General features: G+C 37.8%; 1 protein-coding gene across 2 annotated transcripts in view; it reads left to right on the top strand.

Annotated features, from left to right (window-relative positions):
- csmd3a (CUB and Sushi multiple domains 3a) overlaps positions 1-23,050 on the top strand; it is a 647,261-nt gene that overhangs the window by 116,668 nt on the left and 507,543 nt on the right. For both annotated transcript variants that reach the window (XM_087287879.1, XM_087287878.1), the window contains exon 4: positions 469-663. In XM_087287879.1, coding sequence (XP_087144005.1) covers positions 469-663 — 195 coding nt within the window. The remainder of the gene's footprint in view (positions 1-468; positions 664-23,050) is intronic.

Below are 23,050 nucleotides of genomic sequence, written 5' to 3'. Positions count from 1 at the left end.
AAATGCCCCAGAATACATTGTTTTTATTTACTGAGAAATGGATCAAAATATTCATTTTCAAAATGGTGGGGTACTCATTTATGTGGAGCACTGCATATTACATCTATGTATATAACACAAATCAATATTTCAATAGAGCTGGATGTGCTCTTTTTGTTTCTCTTTTTGATTCATAACTTTAAAATTTATATTGTTTACTTTTAAATGTCTATAGTTCTGTTGATATGCATGTATGCATGCATTTGTTCCCAGAGCTCCTAAAAAACACAAAAAATAAGTTCCGTGTGTTTGCGCAGACTTGGTGACTAAAGCTAATTTTGATTCACATTCTGTTTATTTTTTTTTTCATAAAGATGGGTTAATTGGCTAGTTTATAACCATCAAAAGTCTGTCAAAGAGCTAAGAAAAAGAAAAAAAACTGCACTCTGCTACATCCAAGTCTTGCATCTTGTCTTTGTCTCTCCTCAGAACTACAAAGCAGTTCTTGTGGGAATCCGGGAATTCCTGCCAAAGGAATCCTGAATGGGTCGAGCTTCAATGTAGGAGACAGAATTCGCTATCATTGTGTGTCTGGATACACGCTGGACGGTCACGCACAACTGACTTGTGTCACCAGCACGTCCAATGTAGCCGTGTGGGATTTTCCTATTCCCATCTGCAGAGGTAAGAACCAGCATTTGGGACACTGCGCTGAAAAAAAAAAAAAAAAAAATTGCTTTCATTTTCTGGATGCTTGATTTTTCGAGGCTGAGCTGTTCTTATTAAAATGAGCCCCTCTCTGCTTTTGTGGAGCGTCATAGGGCATTAATTCGTTTGGACATGCTTAAAATGTCTGAATGTCATTGCTTTAGATGATAAAATATCAAAGCAATTGGTTTTCTGCAAACAAAGGATGCGCTAGGCTCTTTTCAGAACTAATTTAACAGTTTTTATGCAATGACATTTATGCAACCGGGGATGAGTGATTAAAGCTAAAACAATAATGATATTTTTCTTTTAGCGTTATTCAAAATACTCTTAACTTACTATATGTGTTTGCGTGTGTACACAACTTGACAAAAGTCTTGTTGCCTATCCACATTTTAGGAACAACAAATAATAACTTGATCATTTTGAATCAGAAGTGGCTCATATGAAAGGCAAAGGCCTTCATAGTTCATTAATCAGGACAGTAAGATCTGACTTTGCTTAGACAAAAGTCTTGTCACTTAATAGAAATAATGTACAGTATAGAATATAAAGTCATGATTAAATATAAAGATTTATCTTCAATGCCTCCTCCATTTTACCCCAGACATGCTCAATAATGTTAATGTCTGGTGACTGGGCTGGCCAATCCTGGAGCACCTTGATCTTCTTTACTTTCTGGAACTTTGATGTGGAGGCTGAAGTATGAGAAGGAGCACTATCCTGCTGAAGAATTTACCTTCTCCTGTGGTTTGTAATGGGCAGCACAAATGTCTTGATACCTTCGGCTGTTAATGTTGCCATCCACTCTGCAGATCTTTCACACGTCCCCATACTGAATACAACCCGAAACGATCAATTTCAAATTGTCATAATACATTTTTTTTTTCATTATTTAATGGCATTTAGTTTTGTAAATGAATTTAGCAATATTAATAAACCTGCAAGTAAATGAAGATAATAAATGATTCAGTTATGGACATTTCTTTAGGACAGTTTGAGTTTATTCACAGAAAGTAAGTTTAATTAATAGTATTTTAGTTTCTGTAAATATTTATGAGGATACATAATAGTAAACAGCAATAGTTATGCATGATTTATTGCTTAACAAAACAAACGAAAAAAAACTGACTAATTATTGGAAGCAATTATTTGGAACTGTTTGAAATATTATGCTCAGGAGTATAATAAAAGAACAGCAATAGCAGCTTTATGTGCTTAAAAATCTATGTTTTAACACACTGATTGGCAGGATAATCACGCTATTTAATAAGAATAATTATAAAGAAAGTCTAAAATTAATCAACATTGTTAAATGATGTAGTTTTTTTATGTTGGTGAAATAAAAAGCATTGGATCATAATTCTTAAGTAGTTATTTAAAATATAATCTGATTAACATAAACCAAACTTTGTTCATTTTATTTGTATGAATCCAACAATATCTAGTAAACAACAGTGAATGTGTGTTTTTATTTATAGAATGATGACAAAAAAAGCGAATCAGTATAATTGGATACCAAAAAACATCATAATTACACATCTCACTTAGCTTGATAGCAAAATTCTCACAAATATATTCGGAATATTGATGAATATGGAATATTATGGCCTGCTTTGTTATAAGCTGATTGATTTGTCACATAATCTGCATTCTGAAATTCCCCCTATATATGAACTGATTCACATGTTTATTATTTCAATTCAATTCAATTCAATTCACCTCACCTGTATTTGTATAGCGCTTTTACAATGTAGATTGTGTCAAAGCAGCTTCACGTAGAAGATCATGGTAAATTGAAATAGTGTAGTTCAGTTTTAAGTGTTTAAGTTCTGTTCAGTTTAGCTCAGTTCAGTGTGGTTTAATAATCACTACTGAGAGTCCAAACATTGAAGAGCAAATCCATCGATGCGCAGCTCTACAGATCCCGAACCATGCAAGCCAGAGGCAACGGCGGCGAGGAAAAAACTTTACCAATTGGCGAAAGTAAAGCATTAAAAAGCCTCGAGAGAAACCAGGCTCAGTTTGGCACGACCATTTCTCCACTGGCCAAACGTCTTGTGCAGAGCTGCAGTCAAGGTACCAGAGGCTAGACGCTGGGTATCTGCGAAGATTCGTCTGTCCCTGAAGCGTCACAGGAATTATTACAACTCTGAGCTCACTAAATTTAATCTTAAAACCAGATTTGGCACCAACATCTGTAAAAAAAAAATTGCTGGGTTCCACACAATTAATTCAAGTTATCCCAATACAAATTAAGTTAAGCTCAATTCTATTTTGTAGCCCCTTGCCCTTGGCTCTTGAAACAGAATGTAAAGGGGAAGGGCTACAGAATTTAATCATAGGAAATGAGACATCACTACAACACCAACACACGTCATCATAAGTCATCGCGATCTCATGCTTCATATCGTCCTGAGACCCAAAGATTTTTTTTTCTTTTTTTCTGTGATTTCCTACACCCTTTAGGTTTTAAAAACAATTCTACAATTTAGAGTTTTTACATTTTGTTTTTATTTTTAAATGTACAACATGTCCACTGTAGTGGACCACAGGACCATTTTAGGTCAAAATGACTGCCAAACTCAGACAACAAAACTGTACAGGATATGGCTGTTAAGGGATATTAATCCAATATTAATGTAACAAAAACAAAACAAAAGCCATTTTTCCTTTTGTATTGAAACTACTGAAACAGTTTAGTCTGATGTTAATCCAAAACAAATTTAACATAAAAGTGATTTAAAACTGATTGTCATTCTCTAATTGTCTGATTGTCAGACTCTAAATCAGAGTCTCATTCAACTAGCTTATAAAGAATCCTCTGTGCTTCAGTTCTGCCTCCTACAGCATGCAGTCATTAATTACATTAAGATGGTCCTGGTGTCCACTATCGTGGACATTTAAAAAAGGATGATATTTTGAAACACAAACAAGTGAACAGCTTTGGAAGCTAAATGTATTGTTCCTGACACTTTAATTAACAAATATATATATATGTAATAATAGCAGTAAAAATAATTTAAAAGCTAAATTTTACATGCCTCTCTCCTTCCCATAAACATGCTTTTTTTGTATGTCAGCCATTTTGGATGCAGTGTAAAGCTGCGTCCCAAATCGCATACTTATGCACTATTCTATGCCATTTTGTAGTATAAATAGTGTAAGTAGTGTGTTCACACTGAAAACTCACTGAAAAATATTAAGTGCACTTTAATTACCCGGATGATGCACTCATTCAGCCGCTAAAATGAAGTGTGTAATGATGGACACTTCACGCACTCAACGACCGCAGGTTTGCTCACGTAGTGGAAGGGGCGGAGCTATCGGATGCACATGTTGAATAACTTTATTTATTTTGGATGGTGAAAGCAAAATTCTCCTATGAGAGTGATTATAGCGCCTCCCGATGGTGAATGCGGTTATACTCACGGCAGGTATTATTTGATAATTCGGTTGTTTATTTCACTGATTTGGCAACCGTCAAACGTCATCAGGGAAACGGTTTGAATTTCCGCTTAGTAAAAAAACATTAGTGTGCCATTTGGGACAACACTACATACATATACTAACTATCCTGTTGAGTGTGTAAGTGCATAAGTACATAGTGCATGAGTGCATAGTGTATAGTGTGCCATTTGGGACGCAGCTAAAGAAGTGGTTCCTAGCATCCCAGCCAATCAAATGACATATCACTAGAAAGCCCATGATATCCTCTAAACAGTACAACAGGACTTGAAAGAGTAGCTCAAAAAAATTCAAAGAACATTGATGAAAAAGCAATGTCCACTACAGAGGACACAAGTCAATGGGCGGGATCTCAGGAGATCAACGATCGCGACTTCTGTAGTTATTCCAGTTGTGTTATTTGTTGGTATTTATCTTCAGGAAACAATGTGGGACACAGCAAAATTCTTCCAATATTATTTATGAACTGCATTTTCACAGCTGGAATCATATAAAAGCTAACAATTTTTTTGGTGTATTATATTCCTTTATATAAGCCACTTGCTGTGATATTTTCTTATCTAATGAAATGACTTTCAGATATTTAGCATGTTCAAACTGTCCAATTACTTTTTGAGGTCACAGATTCTTTTGCAAGCAGCATGTTTGACTCCAAAATGACTCCTATGACTTTAAGCCTGAAATACTCCGGCTTTAGCTTTGATTTATGCAGCTTTTATAATATTCCTTTTTGTTGAATTTCAAATGAAGATTGTTTTTTTTAACTTGCATTGTGCTTAAAATCCTCTCTGCTTCTCATTTGTATTTCTGGGATTGCTTTAGATATGCTGATTTACGAAGTGTTCTGCGGTGCCTGCTGAAAAATTTGGCTTCTTTTGCATTAGTCGTCTTTTTTTTTTTTTTTTTTTGCGTGGCACAATCAAACGTGAGACGAGCCGCTAGGAGCTGCCGAAATACATTCAATAATTTAGGTGTTGCTTTAATTATCAGCATGAGAAATCTTTGATGTGCACTCAGGTATTATGGGTAGCGTTTTACATTTGAGAATAGGACGCATGATTGAATCGAATAAAGATAAAATACGCAGAAACCCCAGGATATGTGGAGGAAATGAGTACTGCTATATCATTTGTACTTAATGAAAGATGAACCAGGCTCAAAACATATCAATGAAAGGTACTTTTTGGTGTAAAAAGGGCCTCATTAAGAGCAGCGTTTAAACCAGCAAACATTTTTTGATGTATTATAGGCTCTCATCTTCTTATTAGTTCTGCTTCAGGAGCTTCCAGTTGGCTGAATGAAGACAGAAACTGTATTTGTGACTCATCGTTTATAGGTTATAAGATTCTGTTTAATTGGGTTTGAAGGTCTGCATTATCGCACTATTTCAACTCTTTGATTTGAGGGAACTCAGAAGTTGCTAGCACAGATAGAGATGTTTTATTTCTTTCTAATAGGCTGCTAAGCTGAGCGAGAGGCTGTGTGGTTGGTTGGTTAGCTTAGCCTGTTAGCGTCAGCTGGTGTTATGTAGTCGCTAACACAGATATGGATGTTTTATTTCTTCCTAATTGGCTGCTTTTGACACAGTGTGTGGTTTGGTTGGTTTGGTTAGCTAAACCTAGCAGCTACTGGTATGTGATGTATCACATTATCTGTTGGCAACAAGCATATTTCCAAGTTGACAGTATGAACTTAAATGTTGCTAACACATACAGTTGAAACCAGAAGTTTACATACACTGTGTAAAAAGGCACATAACCATTAAAAAAAGTCAGATGTCAATGTGACTAAACTTTTTCTCTTTTAGGTAAGTTAGGATTATCAAATTTGTTTCTGTTATAATATATATATATATATATATATATATATATATATATATATATATATATATATATATATATATATATATATATTTCCTTGAAAGTCAAGTTTACATACATAAGATTATTATGCCTCTGAAAAAGCTCAGATGATGGTGTCAGGGTTTTGGAAGTTTCTGATTGGCTAACTGCCAACATTTGAGTTAGTTGGAGGCACAACTGTAGAATAGTATTTAAGGAAAACATCAAACACACTGCTTCCTTGTGTGACAACATGGGAAAATCAACAAGCCAGAATCAACAGAAAAGCCAGATTACAATTTGCTAAATTACACTGGGAAAAAGAATAATTGTTAGAGACATGTCCTGTGGTCTGATGAAACTAAGAACGACCTGTTAGGCCATAATGACCAGTGTTACATTTGGAGGACAAAGGGGAAAGCTTACAAGCCTAGGAACACCATCCCAACTGTGAAGTATGGGGGCGGCAGCATCATGTTGTGGGGCTGTTTTGCTGCAGGAGGGACTGGTCTACTTCACAGCATAGATGGCATCATGAAGAAAGAACATTCAGAAATACTGAAGCAACATCTCTAGACATCAGCCAGGAACTTACAACTTGGCCACAAATGGGTCTTCCAAACAGACCATGACCCTAAGCAGACTGCCAAATTAGTTAAAATGTGCTTTAAGCACAACTGAGTGAATGTTTTGGAGTGGCCATCACAAAGCCCTGATCTCAATCCTATAGAAAATTTATGGGCAGAGTTGAAAAAGCTTCTGCGAGCAAGACTGCCTATAAATCAAACTCAGTTACACCAATTCTGTCAGGAGGAATGAGCCAAAACCCCTTCAAACTATTGTGAGAAGCTTGTAGACAGATATCCAAAACCCAAATAAGTTAAAATAATAATAACATTTGTTGCCGTAACTTCTTGTCATATTTTTACAATGTTACAATACAGTACTAGACAACAGTTTTTAAGTGTTTTTTTTTACTTTTTTAATGTGCAAATAAAAAAAGGTATTGAAACCATTATTAGAAACAGATTAAATCCAAAAATCGAAGTTTTCTTTCTGTTTTCAGATAAATCTAGCATAGCTGTCTGTGAGGTTTATAAACTCACAGTGGGTTCTCAAGGCATGGCAATGCGAGACAAACCTAAAAAAGAAAAAAAAAATGTGATGATAAATTATGGCTCTACTTGCTAATGAAAGAGTGTACAAGGGTGAAATCCAACAATGACCCAAAACTAATTTCTAAATTTTTTTTAATCAATTGAAAAGCCAAAACCTTCTACAACTACACTGTAAAAAAGAAAATGATTAATTAGTCATGACAACATATGTTTTCAGTTCATTGTAACTTATTAAACGTTAATAAAATTAATTCCTTACATTTATATAGCGCTTTTTAGGCCACTCAAAGCACTTTACACACAATTGGGGGGGGTCTCCTCATCCATCACCAGTGTGCAGCAGCCATTTTGCACCAGACCCCACACCACACACCAGCTGATTGGTGGAAAGGAGACAGTGATGAAGCCAACTGGGATATGGGGATGGTTAGGAGGCCATGATGGACAGAGGCCAGTGGGCAGATTTGGCCAGGATGCCGGGGTTAAACCCCTACTCTTTTCGAAGATCATCCTGGGATTTTTAACGACCACAGAGAGTCGGGACCTCGGTTTAATGTCTCATCCAAAAGACGGTGCTCACTGAGCAGTATAGCGTCCCCGTCACTATACTGGGGCATTAGGACCCACACAGACTGCAGGTTGGGTTGCCCCTGCTGGCCTCACTAACACCACTTCCGGCAGCAACCTAGCTTTCCCATGTGGTCTCCCATCCAGGTACTGACCGGGCGCAGCCTAGCTTAGCTTCAGTAAGCGACCATGTGAGAGTTGCAGAAAGCTAGCTGCCGGCAATTTAGATGCAACATAGCGTCTAATGTTAATAAAAGTTAATAATATTCTAACTTAACTTTTTAAGTTACGCAGGCTGTTTTAAGTCAGGTTAACATAATATATATAAGTTCAATGAACTCAAGGTTAATTTGATTTGAATTTGGTTTCACAAATTTCTTCAGGTTGTCTCAACATGAATCCATTGAGTTAACTTCAAGTGGATTTAACATAAAACAATTAGGTTGTCCTTCAAAATTCTTTAGAGTTGTATTGTTTCAGCACATTTTAAATAGGTAGTTTGAACAAGCAGTAAAACTCATTTTTTGACTGTGGCTGAAAGACCCACTCAATGCGTCAAAGCCGCTAATTCCAGTTGGGACAGAAGCTCAGTCTGGCTTCATCGGAAATTGTAAGTGAGAGGTTTTAATTAATGTTCTGTCAAATGTAACGCATTAAAATTGGTTGAACGTTTTTATGAATCATGCCGAAATGATTCACCAGAGAGAATAACTATAGCGCCAGCCTTGACTCTGTGTCTCATTCATTCGAATACGAAGGACTCATGTCCTTGTGCTGCAGCCAAGTCAGTTAAACCACGAATGTGTTTTACACGTTTTTTGACCCTGGGCTTTTTAGCACTTGCTTTTTTTTATCTTAAGGCAAGGGAGACTGATCCACTTTGATAAGGGTATCTGAGCTGGTAGGTTTGCCCCTTTTTGATGCCCTCCCGGAAGTCGTTAAAAGCAGCTATATTGCGTCTAAATGCAAAGCACAGGGAGAAATGGAGCTTGAATGAGAGTGTGCTCATGCCGTGGAAGGCTGCTTTGTGTTTATGCCAGCTGGGAGGAAGATCTGCGACAAATGCAGCTCTCGTAGACCAAAATGTTCCCAGGAAATTAGACCTGTTGGCCATGTGCATTTCAGAATATTTAATTTGCTCTAATGCATCGCAGCTAGCACAAATGTGTTCATGCAAATGCCGATATGAGTATGGAAATGCTATTTCTGAATGTTCCTAGTACATTTAAAAAGTCAATTTTTTTGGTTTAAAAAAGGGAATTTTCCCTTTTAGCAATTTGTGCACATTGTGGAAATGCTGTTTCTGAATGTTCCAAGTACATAAAAAAAATCTAATGCATAAAAATATATTTGCTTGTTTTAATGTTCTAGAAACATTCAGAAATAGCATTTCCATTACTTGACAAATAACAAAAATTAAATATTTCATTTAAACAAAAAATGTTAAGGAATTAGAAATATTTCTTATTTTTGTAATTTTACATACCTAAAAAACATGCACTTTAATTTTTTTAAAAACGAAAAAAGAAAAAAACATAAGGAAAATGTTTCTCTTTTTTTTGGCAGAATATTTGACATTATGAAAGAAATGAAAGATTATTAAAGCAGATCAGTGTAACTGAATATATATACAGCAAGAAGGTCGCTGGGTTGCTGGTTCGAGCCTCGGCTCAGTTTCTGGATTTCTGTATGGAGTTTGTATGTTCTCCCTGCGCTCGGGTTTCCTCCGGGTGCTCCGGTTTTTCCCCCACAGTCCAAAGACATGCGGTACAGGTGAATTGGGTAGGCTGAATTGTCCGTAGTGTATGAGTGTGTGTGTGTGGATGTTTCCCAAAGATGGGTTGCGGCTGGAAGGGCATCCTCAGCGTAAAACTTGCTGGACAAGTTGGCGGTTCATTTCGCTGTGGCGACCCCGGATTAATAAAGGGACTAAGCTGAAAATAAAATAAATGAATGAATGAATATATACAGAGAGAGAGAGAAAAAGAGATTAAATGTTACGTGTTTAAAATGTTTAAGTGGGGTGCTGTAACACTTAGGTAAGACAGGTGTAATGTGTGCGGCAGATCAAAGTTGAGGCAGGAATCAATTCTCTATTCAAACTTTTTTTACTCCATGCTTTAACAATATGTAACAATAATAAATGGAAAAAGAAATAAACATTTACAAATATTGTCCTTAAATGAAAACAATGAGTGTAAGCCAAAACAAAGAAATTAGCTAAACAAAACAATCCTTAAATCTAAAGTCCAAACTAGGCGACAAAAATTAAAAATTAAAATAAAAATAAGAATCAAGATCTTCAGTGCACACGACACCTGATAAAAACTAATTAAACTACACAAAACTCAAAATTACACAGGTGGCAAAACATTCAAACTAATCTAACAAAAATCCATCCAACAAAAACAAACTCAACAAGAAGGTCACAGGCTCAGTTTAGAATCACACAACAACCATCAAATCATTTTACTTAAAGCCAACAACAAGTTGACAAGTTAACAATTCAAATCGAATTACCGCAGTAAACTGAGATAATAAATCACTAAACAGCCTAGGCAGGCCAAAACACACAGATTGTTTGGAGCACAAAAGGTACCCTGAGTCTGGTCTGTCGGGGCTTTAAATGCTTGCAGCTCATCCGGGGATTGGTGGAACCGACACCGTCATAATGATGATATACAGATGCTAAACTAATAAGAAACCTAAGGGTTCAGTAAGAAGCTTAGAGGAGGGTGAGAAAAATACATAGACAAAGACAAAAAAACATCAAACATAGCATTGAACATTAAACGGATTTTCACAAATTATTCAGTATGTACAATATTGTGTATGTACCAACACTACTGTGATGGTAGGGTTTGATGTAGGGGGACGTGTAGCTGAATGTCTATTATGTAGTGGACCTTGCTGCGTCACCAAGCTGCAGCCTGCAGACTTAAAATAATAGTACTGAAGATGTCCCTTCTTATAGCTAAGATGTAACATTTGAATTTTTATAGAGCAACCAACATTATTTAAAAAATAACAAGCACTATTAAAAATAGATTCATGCAAGTAAATGTTCTAATAACGTTAATAGAATGTTCATGTTTACCTTCGAAAGAACCTTCCCAGATTATAAATTCTTAAAATGTTCCTTGTTTTAGCTGGGAGATTACATATTTATACAATAACAAAATGTATTAACCAATAACAGAAATTATTTAAAAATAAAAACATGCAATTGCATGTTCTAGTAAGGTTTCATTAATATTAAAGTAACGTTTATTTTTTAACTTCGCAAGAACCTTGCTAGAATATTAGTTTTTACATATGAAAATGTATATAACAACACATTAATAAGCATTAAAAAAACAATATATACATATATGAAAAAAAAAACATTAGTGTACCTCATTTCCCAGAGATGGGTTGCAGTTGGAACGGCATCCGCAGCGTAAAACATATGCTGGTAAATTTGGCGGTTCATTCCACTGTGGTGACCCCAGATTAGTAAAGGGACCAAGCTGAAAAGAAAATGTATGAAAGAATCACGACTGAATTAATGAATAGTGTGCCTCAATGTTCTAATAATAACAAAAAAAAAGATTATTTGGAATTTTAAAAAAATCTTGCCAAATATTATATTAGAGATTTTTGAATTTTTGACCGTTTGAATTTTTATAGAACAACAAATATTATTTAAAAAATAACGAACATTATTGCAAACAGATTAATGCAGATGAATGTTCTATTAATGTTAAAACAACATTTATTTGACATTTTATATGAAACTTTCTAGAAAATCAGTTCTGAAAATATCCCATGTAATAGCTGGAGTATTTATACAATAGCAAAAAAATATTAAACAATGACAAACATTAAAAACAAATGTGGAACTAAATGTTCTATTAACATTCCCTTAATGTTACAAGAATATTTATTGTGACTGAGAACACCTTATCAGAATAATAATTCTTAAAATGTCCCTTTTTGCTTATTTGTTTTGATTATTTTCGTTTTGATTATTGGTTTAGCTCATTTTAACAAATTAATAAACAATATAAAACATTAATAAAGATAGATTCATGTAACTGAACAATCATAAAAAATTGAAGTACATTTTACATTTGGAACTTTGAAAGAACCTTCCCAGAATATTAGTTCTTAGGATGTCCCTTGTTTGCTATGACATAACATTACATTTTTAATATAAGCAACATACTATTCTACTATTACTATTGGGAACTGTTATTGTACTATTCTAGTACAGGAGCCAATCAGCGATGGCTATAGACTGAATTTTCCCCGGGGGAGAAGCTTTGACCAGACGTGTGCTTTTACAGCAGTTTTTGTGGTCAACAACACACTGGAATCTCAGCGAATACTTGCTTCACAGACATAAGAAATATATTCACATAAAGCTTAAAATCTCTACTTTTAAATGAGCCAGCTACTCTTGAAAACAAAAAAATCTTTGGTTTTGTAATCTGTATTAACTAAACGTAAGGTATTCTAAGTTCTTTCAGACGTACAACAGCAATTACTCAAATGCCTACAAATTCATAAACAAAGAGTCACTGACATTTCCAGAGAAGATTCACCATCAAGACCAAGCTGTGAATTACTTCTGAAGACCATTACTTCTGACGCTTGTTATTCAGAGGATGATAGTGTGTAGAACGCCCATAAATGAGGTTGGTGTTGTAATCTCGTTTCTTTCGAACTTCATGTGCATTAGCTCGGGCAACCTGAAAAAATGCTCGATTTGTATGTTTAGGAAGTAAATTTATGAGACCGTTGTAGTTTAATTTTATTGACAATTCCAAATATGTAATGTACTCGTAAGCTTGGCAAACATTTTTATAGAATTTGATGTTTCCCCATTCAGACAGATGGGCACCGTGTGAAATGACTTGCCTTAAGGGGACTTTAATTAAATGTTTTATTAACGTTCCATTATTGTTAAAAGAGTTTGTTTATAAATAAAAAAAAGAATAAAAATGAATTATGTGAATGTTGCTTGTAGCTGCTGGGTGCTAACATTTCTAAGGATTTAAACAAGCTTTTAAAGACCTGAGAACTTTCATCAAGCATTCTGTTACTAGACAATTGTTTTTTAATAATTTGATCAAACCAGTACTTTTATATGGTTTCCGAATGATAAAAAATCCATTAATGTTACTAAAAAATAGTTCAATATCTTTAAATAAACCTTGCCAGAACATTCAGTGAATGACGGGACTTCCCATCGTGATATATTTTGAATATAAAATGTACTGTATGCACACCGATGCCATATCATTCAAGCAATGAAGAAACGTGGCTTCAATGTGTCTCCTGCATGGTCCTTCCTGTTCTCCGGTCACTCTGAGAGAGGAGCAGGACCCTCAGACGGGCAGATGGTCCTTTGATCCCGTTTCCTCAGAGAACCTGCCCATTCTCTTGATGCAGGAGCTCATCCAAGACTCCCTCTTCAGCACACTCGAATGGCACATATCTTCCCAATCCAGATGGAAAGCGCTATATTGAGGAAGAGGGAGGGGGGACATGCTCTCAAAAGCCTTCACATTCCTGCCGCGCTTGCAGTTTCCACCGTTTGACTGCTTGTCGGACACATGTTCCCCAGAAAATCTGTCGTCTGTCAATATATCAACCCTGTGAGGAATATACAGTTGAAGTCAAAATGATTAGCCCTCCTGTGAATATTTTCAAATATTTCCCAAATGGTGTTTAACTGCAATACATTTATCACAGTATAATATTTTTTAGTCTGGAGAAAGTCTTTGTTTTTTTTTATTTTGGCTAGAATAAAAGCAGTTTTATAATTTTTTAAAAACATTTTAAAGATTCCCTATTATGGGTTTTTGAAAATGTCCATCCATGCAGTGTGTAACAGCACTAAGTGAATGAAAACAGCTGAGGTTTAAATCTGCAAGAACACTGTGTTCAAAACTATTGATTCTTTAGCAAAATTGTCGACTCAGAGTCAAACAAATGAATCAGGTTGGGTTCGGATCTTTTGCCTGAACACATCAACGTCGATGTGGTACTCTGAGCGCGGGCGATCACAAGACTGATCATGACACGAAGATGACGATCACTGACAGATGGAGATTTGGTTGCTTCATTTTTACAACAATCCGTCTTTCGGATGAGACGTTAAACCGAGGTCCCGACTCTCTGTGGTCGTTAAAAATCCCAGGATGTCCTTCGAAAAAGAGTAGGGGTTTAACCCCGGCATCATGGCCAAATCTGCCCACTGGCCTCTGTCCATCATGGCCTCCTAACCCTCCCCATATCATGATTGGCATATCATCACTCTGTCTCCTCTCCACCAATCAGCTGGTGTGTGGTGTGCGGTCTGGCGCAAAATGGCTGCCGTCGCGTCATCCAGGTGGATGCTGCACACTGGTGGTGGATGAGGAGATCCCCCCCCCCATTGTGTAAAGCGCTTTGAGTGCCCAGAAAAGCGCTATATAAATGTAACGAATTATTATTATTATTTATTATTATTATACCATAGTATAGCCAATCATGTGTTTGTTCCTGTCATTTTTCTGACTTTTGAAACAATAACCTACGTTGCAATGCAAGATTCATCAGCCGTTTGTTAGTAAAGGAAGGAGCAGCAGAGATGGGACTTTGTCATACTTTGACAGGGACTTAGTAACTGTTAGTTCATATGGAGCAGATTCTTCTTCCTCCGGATCATAATATTTAAGTGTAATTAAATTGTTTGCACTCTTGTTTTCTGTAGTTTGCAAAATATGTGTTTAATAGTGTGTTGTAACTTGTAATCCCTCCGCGTGGCTTGTAATCACTTATCTATTATAGAACGGTGCTTGTACTGTATGTCTCAGATTAAACCATCATGGGGCTGTTCACGTATTGTGTCCAAAACCACATTGAAAACGCGACGCAAGCTTCCTTTACCGAGTTAAATGCGTTTCTGAACTCACAATCCTCTGTCGTTTGCCTTTGCTATAGCCATCATCAGCTGTTCCTCACACACGCGGTGCGGTCAAATTTCAAAACAGCTCAGCTTTTGCCACTGTGTGGATTAATACTGACTGTGTGTCGTTATTACTTGGGGTTAAGGTTAAGAGTGGAGTGTTTAACTGCATTGCTTCCTTGCATTCCTGCATTGGGCTCTCACACACTCTCTGCTACTTCATAGCCATGGTGGGTGTTTCTCTCTGTGTTGCACTGAACACAGTTAACCAATGAAAACAGACTGGGTCATCGGACTAATCAGCGCAGAGTAGCTCCCTTATAAGGAGGGGAATTCATATGGAAGTTGTTGGGATAATTAGGTAAAAATATTTGCATATTATAAGACAATGAAAGTGTTTTTGCCCTTGCATGCATATCGGTCTGTTGTTGGAGTCTCCAAAATTAAAAATATGACCTTTTATAATGCATAATAAGGGGTCTTTAAGGTCAATATTATTAGCCTTCTTAAGCAATATCTTTTTTTCCGTAATTATTAACAGAACAAGCCAACATCATAAATGACTTCCCTAATTAACCTAGTTAACCCTTTAAATAAATAAAACCTCTAGAGATTGTGCAGTGCCAGTGATGTGATCCAAGACCTGTAAAGAGATGATGTCAACCATCGAGGACCTCAAAGACAACACATATGAAGAGATGATGGCAACCATAGAGGACTTTTAGAGGTCTCCATAATCTTGGACCAGGCTGTATCCTGAGCAGATGCTGTGGTGGTCATGGAGGAGTGGAAAGTATGACACCCCAGTGACAGAGGTATGTCCGGATTGATCCGGTGGGCCAACCTGAAGACCAGCCGGTGACCTACTCACACTTGCACTTTCTCCATGATGGATGTCCAGCATTCCCCTGCCTCCGGCACCTCTACTGCAGCTCTGCACAAGACGTTTGGCCAGAGGAGAAATGGTCATGCCCAACTGAGCCTGGTTTCTCTCAAGGTTTTTGGTTTCCTTCACTTTCGTCAATTGGTGAAGTTTGTTCCTTGCCAATGTGCCAACTGCCTTGCTTGGTTTGGCATCGATGGATTTGCTCTTCAGTGTTTGGATTTTCAGCAGTGAAAATTAAACTACACTAAACCGAACTAAACTCTGAAAACTGGACTGACACACTTTCAGTTGACTAGAACTTCTATGTTAAGCTGCTTTGACAATCTACATTCTAAAAGTGTAACGGAGGCAAGCTAGTGAAGTGCTATGATGTTAAAACTTCACTCCTCTGACCTCTAAAAAGTGCTCTAGCTACAGACCCTTGAGGCCATGGTCTTTAGCCTCCTTTTTACAGCAACCAACTCCCATGCGGAAGGTCGCCTGTTCTATCCCAGCTTAGAGCGAGTTGGGTGCAGTAGGACCAGCGGGGTTGCATTGGTGCCGTGACCCGGGTGGGAGTGAGGTTTAGGTGGGTGAGTGTAACGGACATCAGCTAGTGAAGTTCTGTGCAGGTAAACCTCACTCCTCCTACCTTTAAAAGGTGCTCTAGCGACGGACTCTAGAGGCCATGGTCATTAGCCTCCTTGTTAGAGCAACTGACTCCGATGTGGACAGTCGCCCAGCTCAAAGCTGGTTGGGTGCAGTAGGACCGACGGGGTTACAAAAGCGCTATAGAAATAAACATGAATGAAATTAAACTAAATATCACTTTAAGCTGAATGCTGGTATCTTGAAAAATGTCTAGTAAAATATCATTTATTGCCATCAAGGCAAAGATAAAATAAATTAGTTTTTAGAAATGAGTTATTAAAACTATCATGTTCAGAAATGTGTTGAAAAAATCTTCTCTCCATTACACAGAAATTTGGGAAATAATATTATACAGGAGGGCTGATAAATCTGACTTTACTGTACTTCTGGAGAAAGTGACAGCTTGAAACCCCGCAGAATGCGTCGAGATGTTCGCCTCGGTGTTGACGGTTTAGTGTCTTGCATGGCAAAAGCGAGCGTTATCTTATCTCTGCTTACCTCCTTGCTCATTTAACAGCCGGTTCCTAAAAAAAACAGAGTACATCAAACCCATTTTCACAGAGTAGCTGTTTGTCTCTGAGCAATATCCCAAGCATGAATGCTGAAATCCAGCATAAAAATGTAATGTATATAGTGGAAGGCACATTATCATTTCAAAGGCTCTTGAATTGAAGACCTACGGGCTGCCAGTCGCAACGCCTGCACCAAAGTTCATGCAGAGGCAGTTTCTGTGGATCTTGTTAAAGACTTTTGCTGTTACGACTAACTGATTTCATTATGCTCGTTGTAAATTAATGGAGGTTTGTGTTCAAATTGGCACCAAAATAAAATGGCCTACGGTTTTAAGGTAAATGTCGCAGCACGTTTAAGCGAAACTATTACGGGTGTCAAGATTAAAGTGACATGTGAATATGAATAAAGACGTGTCAGGCCGTCGGCCACGTTACACTTGGATCTGTGCAGGTTGCATCAGATTTCTTTTTGCGCATTGTTTCTTTCTTATTATTACCAATCGCATGTTTCTGTTGAGTGTTTGAGTGCAGTGGCATAGCAGACGGGCACATCATACACTCCAAAAAATATGTATATTTTGCTGTTTGTTCAAACAACTTATTTTAAATGAGCTGAAAGAAAACAATACTTAGTTTTTTTGGGACAACTTAATTGCTTTGATTCATTTTTAAATTAGATCAGATTAGGTTTAATTGTATTGTCATTAAACATGTACAGGTACAAAGCAACAAAATGCAGTTTAGATCTAACCACAAGTGCAATAGCAGCAAGTGCAGGAAATAGGTATAAGTTATAAAGTGCAGTTATAGAAAAACTATGATGATATTTACACAAGGATGTACTGTGAACATTATTTACAGGTTGTATTGGCTATGAACAAAGATTTACAATAGATGAATATGAGTACTGGTTAATATTATATATAAGAGGTATATGTGCAAATGTGCAAATATTAAATAGTGCAGTGATTATGGGTAGTATATGTTATGAGGAGAGTGTGGTTGTGTATGAGGGGGCAAAATAATCAGTGGGGGTCAAAGTTCAAAAGGGAGACAGCTCTGGGGAAAAAGGGTGAGCAGGGTGAGAGGAGTCCTTAAGAATACTGCGTGCTTGGCGCAGAAAGTGTTTCTTCCGGATCTCCTCAATGGCTCCCTGTGATGCATTGGGCAGTTTTCACCACCTGCTGCAATGCCTTACCGTACGTTCACAGCGAAAGCAGCGAGAGCGTCCAAGGTCGCTCTGGCCGCCCTGGCCACAACGCTCTCTGCCTTCAGCTCCTGCGGCGAGAGCGTCAAAACTCGCTACATTGATCTCATATTTAAAGGAGCCGTTGCAGCATATCAGTTACATTCCTGCATAAAACATGTTTCTAGCGTGAAAATGTTGCGCACTTCTTATCAAATTCATACAACAATGGAAGATCAAGTTGCGTGTGGCTTTGCTCTATTTATCCAATATGTGTCCATATGTCTGAAATATCCTGAAGCAGCAGTACTGTTTTGTACTGTCACATCGCGTGAGATTTCCGCTTTTTTTAAGATAAATATATAACACTAATGAACATCAGTAACTAGCCAGTAACTTATTTAATGCATGTTCCTGTAAGAAAAAAATTTTAAATAATTGGAAATCCGGCGACCGCAATAATCAAACCCTTGGGAACAACTGTGGTCGGAACCAAAGTTCACAGGTCTGTGTTCTCTGAACTGCTATCAAGCGATGGACGTCTTCATTCTGATTGCTTGCCGCCGAACCGCGTCATAGCTCATTACCATAAAGTTGACTTCATTTCAACTCTCCTCGACGCTCACGCCGGCGAAGACGCGCCGCACTGCTCCTCGCCGCTTATCGCCGCCGGCTCTCATTGAAAATGAATGACTTCCGGCTACTTTGACGCTCTTGCCGCTTTCGGTGTGAACGTATGGTTACGCTCAGCCACAGAGAAGCTTCCATACCAGACTGTGACAGTTGGTCAGGATGCTCTCTATTGTGCAGCAATAAAATTCACAAAAGACGGCTAATGACAGCTGGTTCTTCTTAAGTTGCCTTAAGAAAGAAAGGCTCTGGTGAGCACTCTTGACCAGGCTGGAGGTGTTGGACAGGTCTTTTGAGATGTGGGTCCCCAGGAACTTGAAGGATAAGCAACTGTCAACTGCCAATCCATTCATGTGAATAGGATCATATGATCCTACTCGTCCCTTCCTGAAGTCCACAATGAGCTCCTTGGTCTTAGTGGTGTTAAGGAGCAAGCTATTGTCTGCACACCAAGTGGCCAGATGCTGTTTCCTCACCCTGTAGGCAGTCTCATCATTGTTGTCATCTGCAAATTTGATGATTAGTGTTGGATCCATTCGTGTGCCTGCAGTCGTAGGTAAAAAGGGTTCAATACACTTAAATTTGTAAAAACTAATTCATTCACCTATTTAAATGAGCTGAAACAGAAATTCCAAATATTATTTGGGAAAACTTAATCGGTTTGTTTAATTCACTTAAATTTGTAAAAAACTAATTTAACTCATGTAAAATTAGCTGAAACAACACAATTCTTAATATTTTTGGGACATTTAAATAGTTTTATGCAAATTAAACTTAAATGTAAATGGATATTTGTAAAAAACTAATAAGAACTTAAATAAAATGAGCTGATAGGACACAACTCTTGAGATTTCTTTGGGACAAAATTGTTTTATGTTCAATCCACCAAGTTCATTAGTGCATTCATTAATTTATTTTCCTTCGGCATAGTCCCTGATTATCAGGGGTCGCCACAGCGGAATGAACCGGCAACGGTTGCAGCATATGTTTCATGCAGCGGATGCCCTTCCAGCTGGAAATCAGTACTTGGAAACACCCAAGCGCTCTCACATTCACTCATACACTACGGCCCATTTTGTTTACCCAATTCACCTATAGCGCATGTCTTTGTACTGTGGGGGAAACCAATGCACCCAGAGGAAACCGACACCAACACAGGGAGAACATGCAAACTCCACACAGAAATGCCAACTGGCCCAGCTGAGACTTAAACCAGTGACCCTCTTACTGTGAGGCGACAGTGCTAACCACTAAGCCACTGTGCTGCCTCAAATTTCAGTTTATTTGAATCATTAATTCCACCCTAAAAGTTTAAGTTTCATATCTGAATCGAAAAGTCTATGAGAGCAGCAGAAAGCATTGGCTATTTTTTGGACATGAGAGTTTCAATCAGTGTACTTTTGTGTCTTAAATGGAACAAAGAGCCAAAGACTGAAATTCCTAACGCACTTAGAAAGTTAAGTGTTTAAACATGCTATAACACATTGTGTAAAACATTCATAATCTTTTCTCTTAATGTTACCATACACAATGTTTAAAGAATTTCAATAATTTCATTGTTTAGCAATTTGGAAGCTTTTAGCCCCCCCAAAAAATCAATATTTTTAAATTGATCAGTCACACAAGTGCTTTTGTACCCTTAAAGCACATAGAGATGAATGCTTAAAGTACATGTTGTGAATGCAGTCATGACTAAAACCCATAAGTTGGATATATAGTACACTCACTGGCCACTTTATTAGGTACACCTGTCCAACTGCTCGTAAACACATTTCTAATGAGTCAATCACATGGCAGCAACTCAATGCATTTAGGCATGTAGACATGGTCAAGACGATCTGCTGCAGTTCAAACCGAGCATATGAATGGAGAAGAAAGGTGATTTAAGTGATTTTGAATGTGGCATAGTTGTTGGTGCCAGATGGGCTGAGTATTTCAGAAACTGCTGATCTACGGGGATTTTCACACACAACTATATCTAGATTTTACAGAGAATGACCTGGAAAAGAGAAAATATCCAGTGAGCAGCAGCTCTGTGGGCGCAAATGCCTTGTTGATGCCAGAGGTCAGAGGACTATGGCCAGGCTGGTTCAGGTTGATATTAACTCAGTTACTCAAATAACCACTCGCTACAACTGAGGTATGCAGAAGAGCATCTCTGCACACAGCACATTCAGTCTTGAGGCGGATGGGCTACAGCAAAAGGACCACACGAATAATAAATCCCCCCTGTCTTCAGTTCGCGCGATTATAACTCACCTTAGCCTTTACACTGCTTCCAAAAACCATTGGACAATAGAAGATTGTAAACAAGTTACCTGCATAGCGCCATGTCATTAAGTGCGAATCATCTCAGGCTGGTTTCTTGAACATGACAATGAGTTCATTGTGCTCAAATGGCCTCCACAGTCACCAGTACTCAATCCAATAGAGCACCTTTGGGGTGTAATCGAACGGGAGAATCACATCATGGATGTGCAGCCACATGATGCTATCATGTCAATATGAACCAAAACCTCTGAGGAATATTTCCAGTACCTTGTTGAATCTATTCCACGAAGGATTAAGGCAGTTCTGAAGGCAAAAGGCGGTCCAACACGGAACTACTAAGGTGTACCTAATAAAGTGGCCGGTTAGTGTCCACTTTCATTTTCTTTCTCTGTCATTGTGTCCCCGTTCAGAGAACTTTAGGATCATTCGGATCATTAGATGGATTTTTTTCGTTCTTGTTTCACCAAAAAGAGTGATGGGAAATGCAGTTTGGTTGCACAATCATGCTGCTTCATTAACTGACTAAATGATGTGTTTTCGGCAAAGCTTTTAACAGTGCACACAATATGTAAATAATAAATTGTAGAGTCAACATTTGTAATTAAAACATAATTACGAGCAACATAACAGTTCACAGTTACAAAAAAGAAAATCCATTTTCGCCCCGATGCACTATTTCCAGCAAAGTTACAGTGTCTCCTGCAGTTACAAGGTGGTTTTCTATGGGAAGATGAAGTGTCCTCTGGCAAAGAATCTCATATATAACCGTTATCGATTTCTCCAATGCGCTCTATAAGTGTGTCACAGGTGTATGATTCAGCTGGAGATTGAACACACCTGGGATGCAATCACAACACATTGTTCTTGCATGCAGACCTGGGTTTATAAACTCTGCATCTTACTAATCATCATCATCATACTCATAATAATGATAATTACTCAATGCTGAATTCAGCGTGGATGAAGTGTTAAGATGGAAATGACAAGCTTTAGTTCAACAGGAGTTTAAACACTAACTCTCTGTCTCTGTCAAGACAAGCTTTTGTTGAAAGTTAACACGAAGCTGCACTCACAACCTCCACTCTTCTCCATTATGTGGGAGATTATAGAGTAGAAACGAGATATTGCATTTGACTGGATGGAGAGACCGAGATGGAAAAATACATAAGCAGAGGCAAAGGGTTTTACATATTTTGGTTGAAATATCTATTTTCATAAAAAAATAAATACAAAATTCTATTCATCTTTATTTCTGTAGCGCTTTTACAATTTAGATTGTCTCAGGCCCTGTTTACACTAGTGCGTTTTAGTTTGAAAACGCATAAGTTTTGCTACGGTTACGCCATCCGTCCACACTACGCCGGAGTTCTCGAGCGCCGAAAACGGAGCTTTTTGAAAACGCTGGAGAGGCCGTTTTCATTCTAAAACGCTGCTGCTCCGTCTCAGTGTGGATGGGGAAAGACGGACACATCTGAAAACGGAGGCGGGGCTGCAAACGTTCGCCTATCTGATTGGGGCTTTTCCTCAATATTAAGTAGCCCACACACACAGTTCAGTCTCGCATCCTCTTCTTATAAGTTCAGACTTCGCAAGTTTGATCAAGGCTGCAGTCTACCCCTTCTCAGTTTGATATGGAAAACATACCGAGGACACGGGTAAATCTTCAAAGGGAACAGTGTACTTTATAACTTCATTCACATCACCTTGGCTACGTTGTTTCACTTTCTCAACAATAAAATGTAAACATGATTTAAGGAACTGCCTATTTTCTTTTTAATATTAGCAACTTAACAGACAGCAGAAATGTTGAGGCGTCGTGCTGCATATATGAGCGTCATCTTCACTGTGTGGATATTTATAACAAAACGGAGCCTATAACAACTGCCTCCTTTCAATTTCAGTGAAAATACGAAACGCACCCTCTCTTTTGCTGAAAATCAGTTTTAATAATCGATAATTATAAAAGTATAACATGCAATAAGTTTATACATTGTAGGAAATAAAGGCAAGCGATCAGTCAATGTACCTGGATTAATCATTAACTTATCTTTGCGCTTAACCAAAACATGTTACCCGTGAACAAGTAACTTAATAGATTCCAATGACCAAAGTCAGGGAATTGGCCTATGTCGTTAGATAAAGACAACAACATGAATGAAATATCACGTTTAGCAAATATAGTGAGATTAGATCCAGCGGGACATGCGTGATGTGCAGCCCGACAAGCAGAGCTCTCATCTGGGTAGAAATGCTGGAGCACTTGCCCGAGAGTGTGTGTGTGTGGTCACGTGATGTGCGTTTTCAGCGTTTTGGTGTG

Source organism: Danio rerio, chromosome 16, assembly GCF_052040795.2.
Source record: "Danio rerio strain M-AB ecotype USA chromosome 16, GRCz13ab, whole genome shotgun sequence".
NCBI classification, from domain to species: domain Eukaryota; kingdom Metazoa; phylum Chordata; class Actinopteri; order Cypriniformes; family Danionidae; genus Danio; species Danio rerio.
The sequence above is the reverse complement of the archived record's forward strand: the minus strand, read 5'-3'. Positions and strand labels throughout refer to the sequence as shown.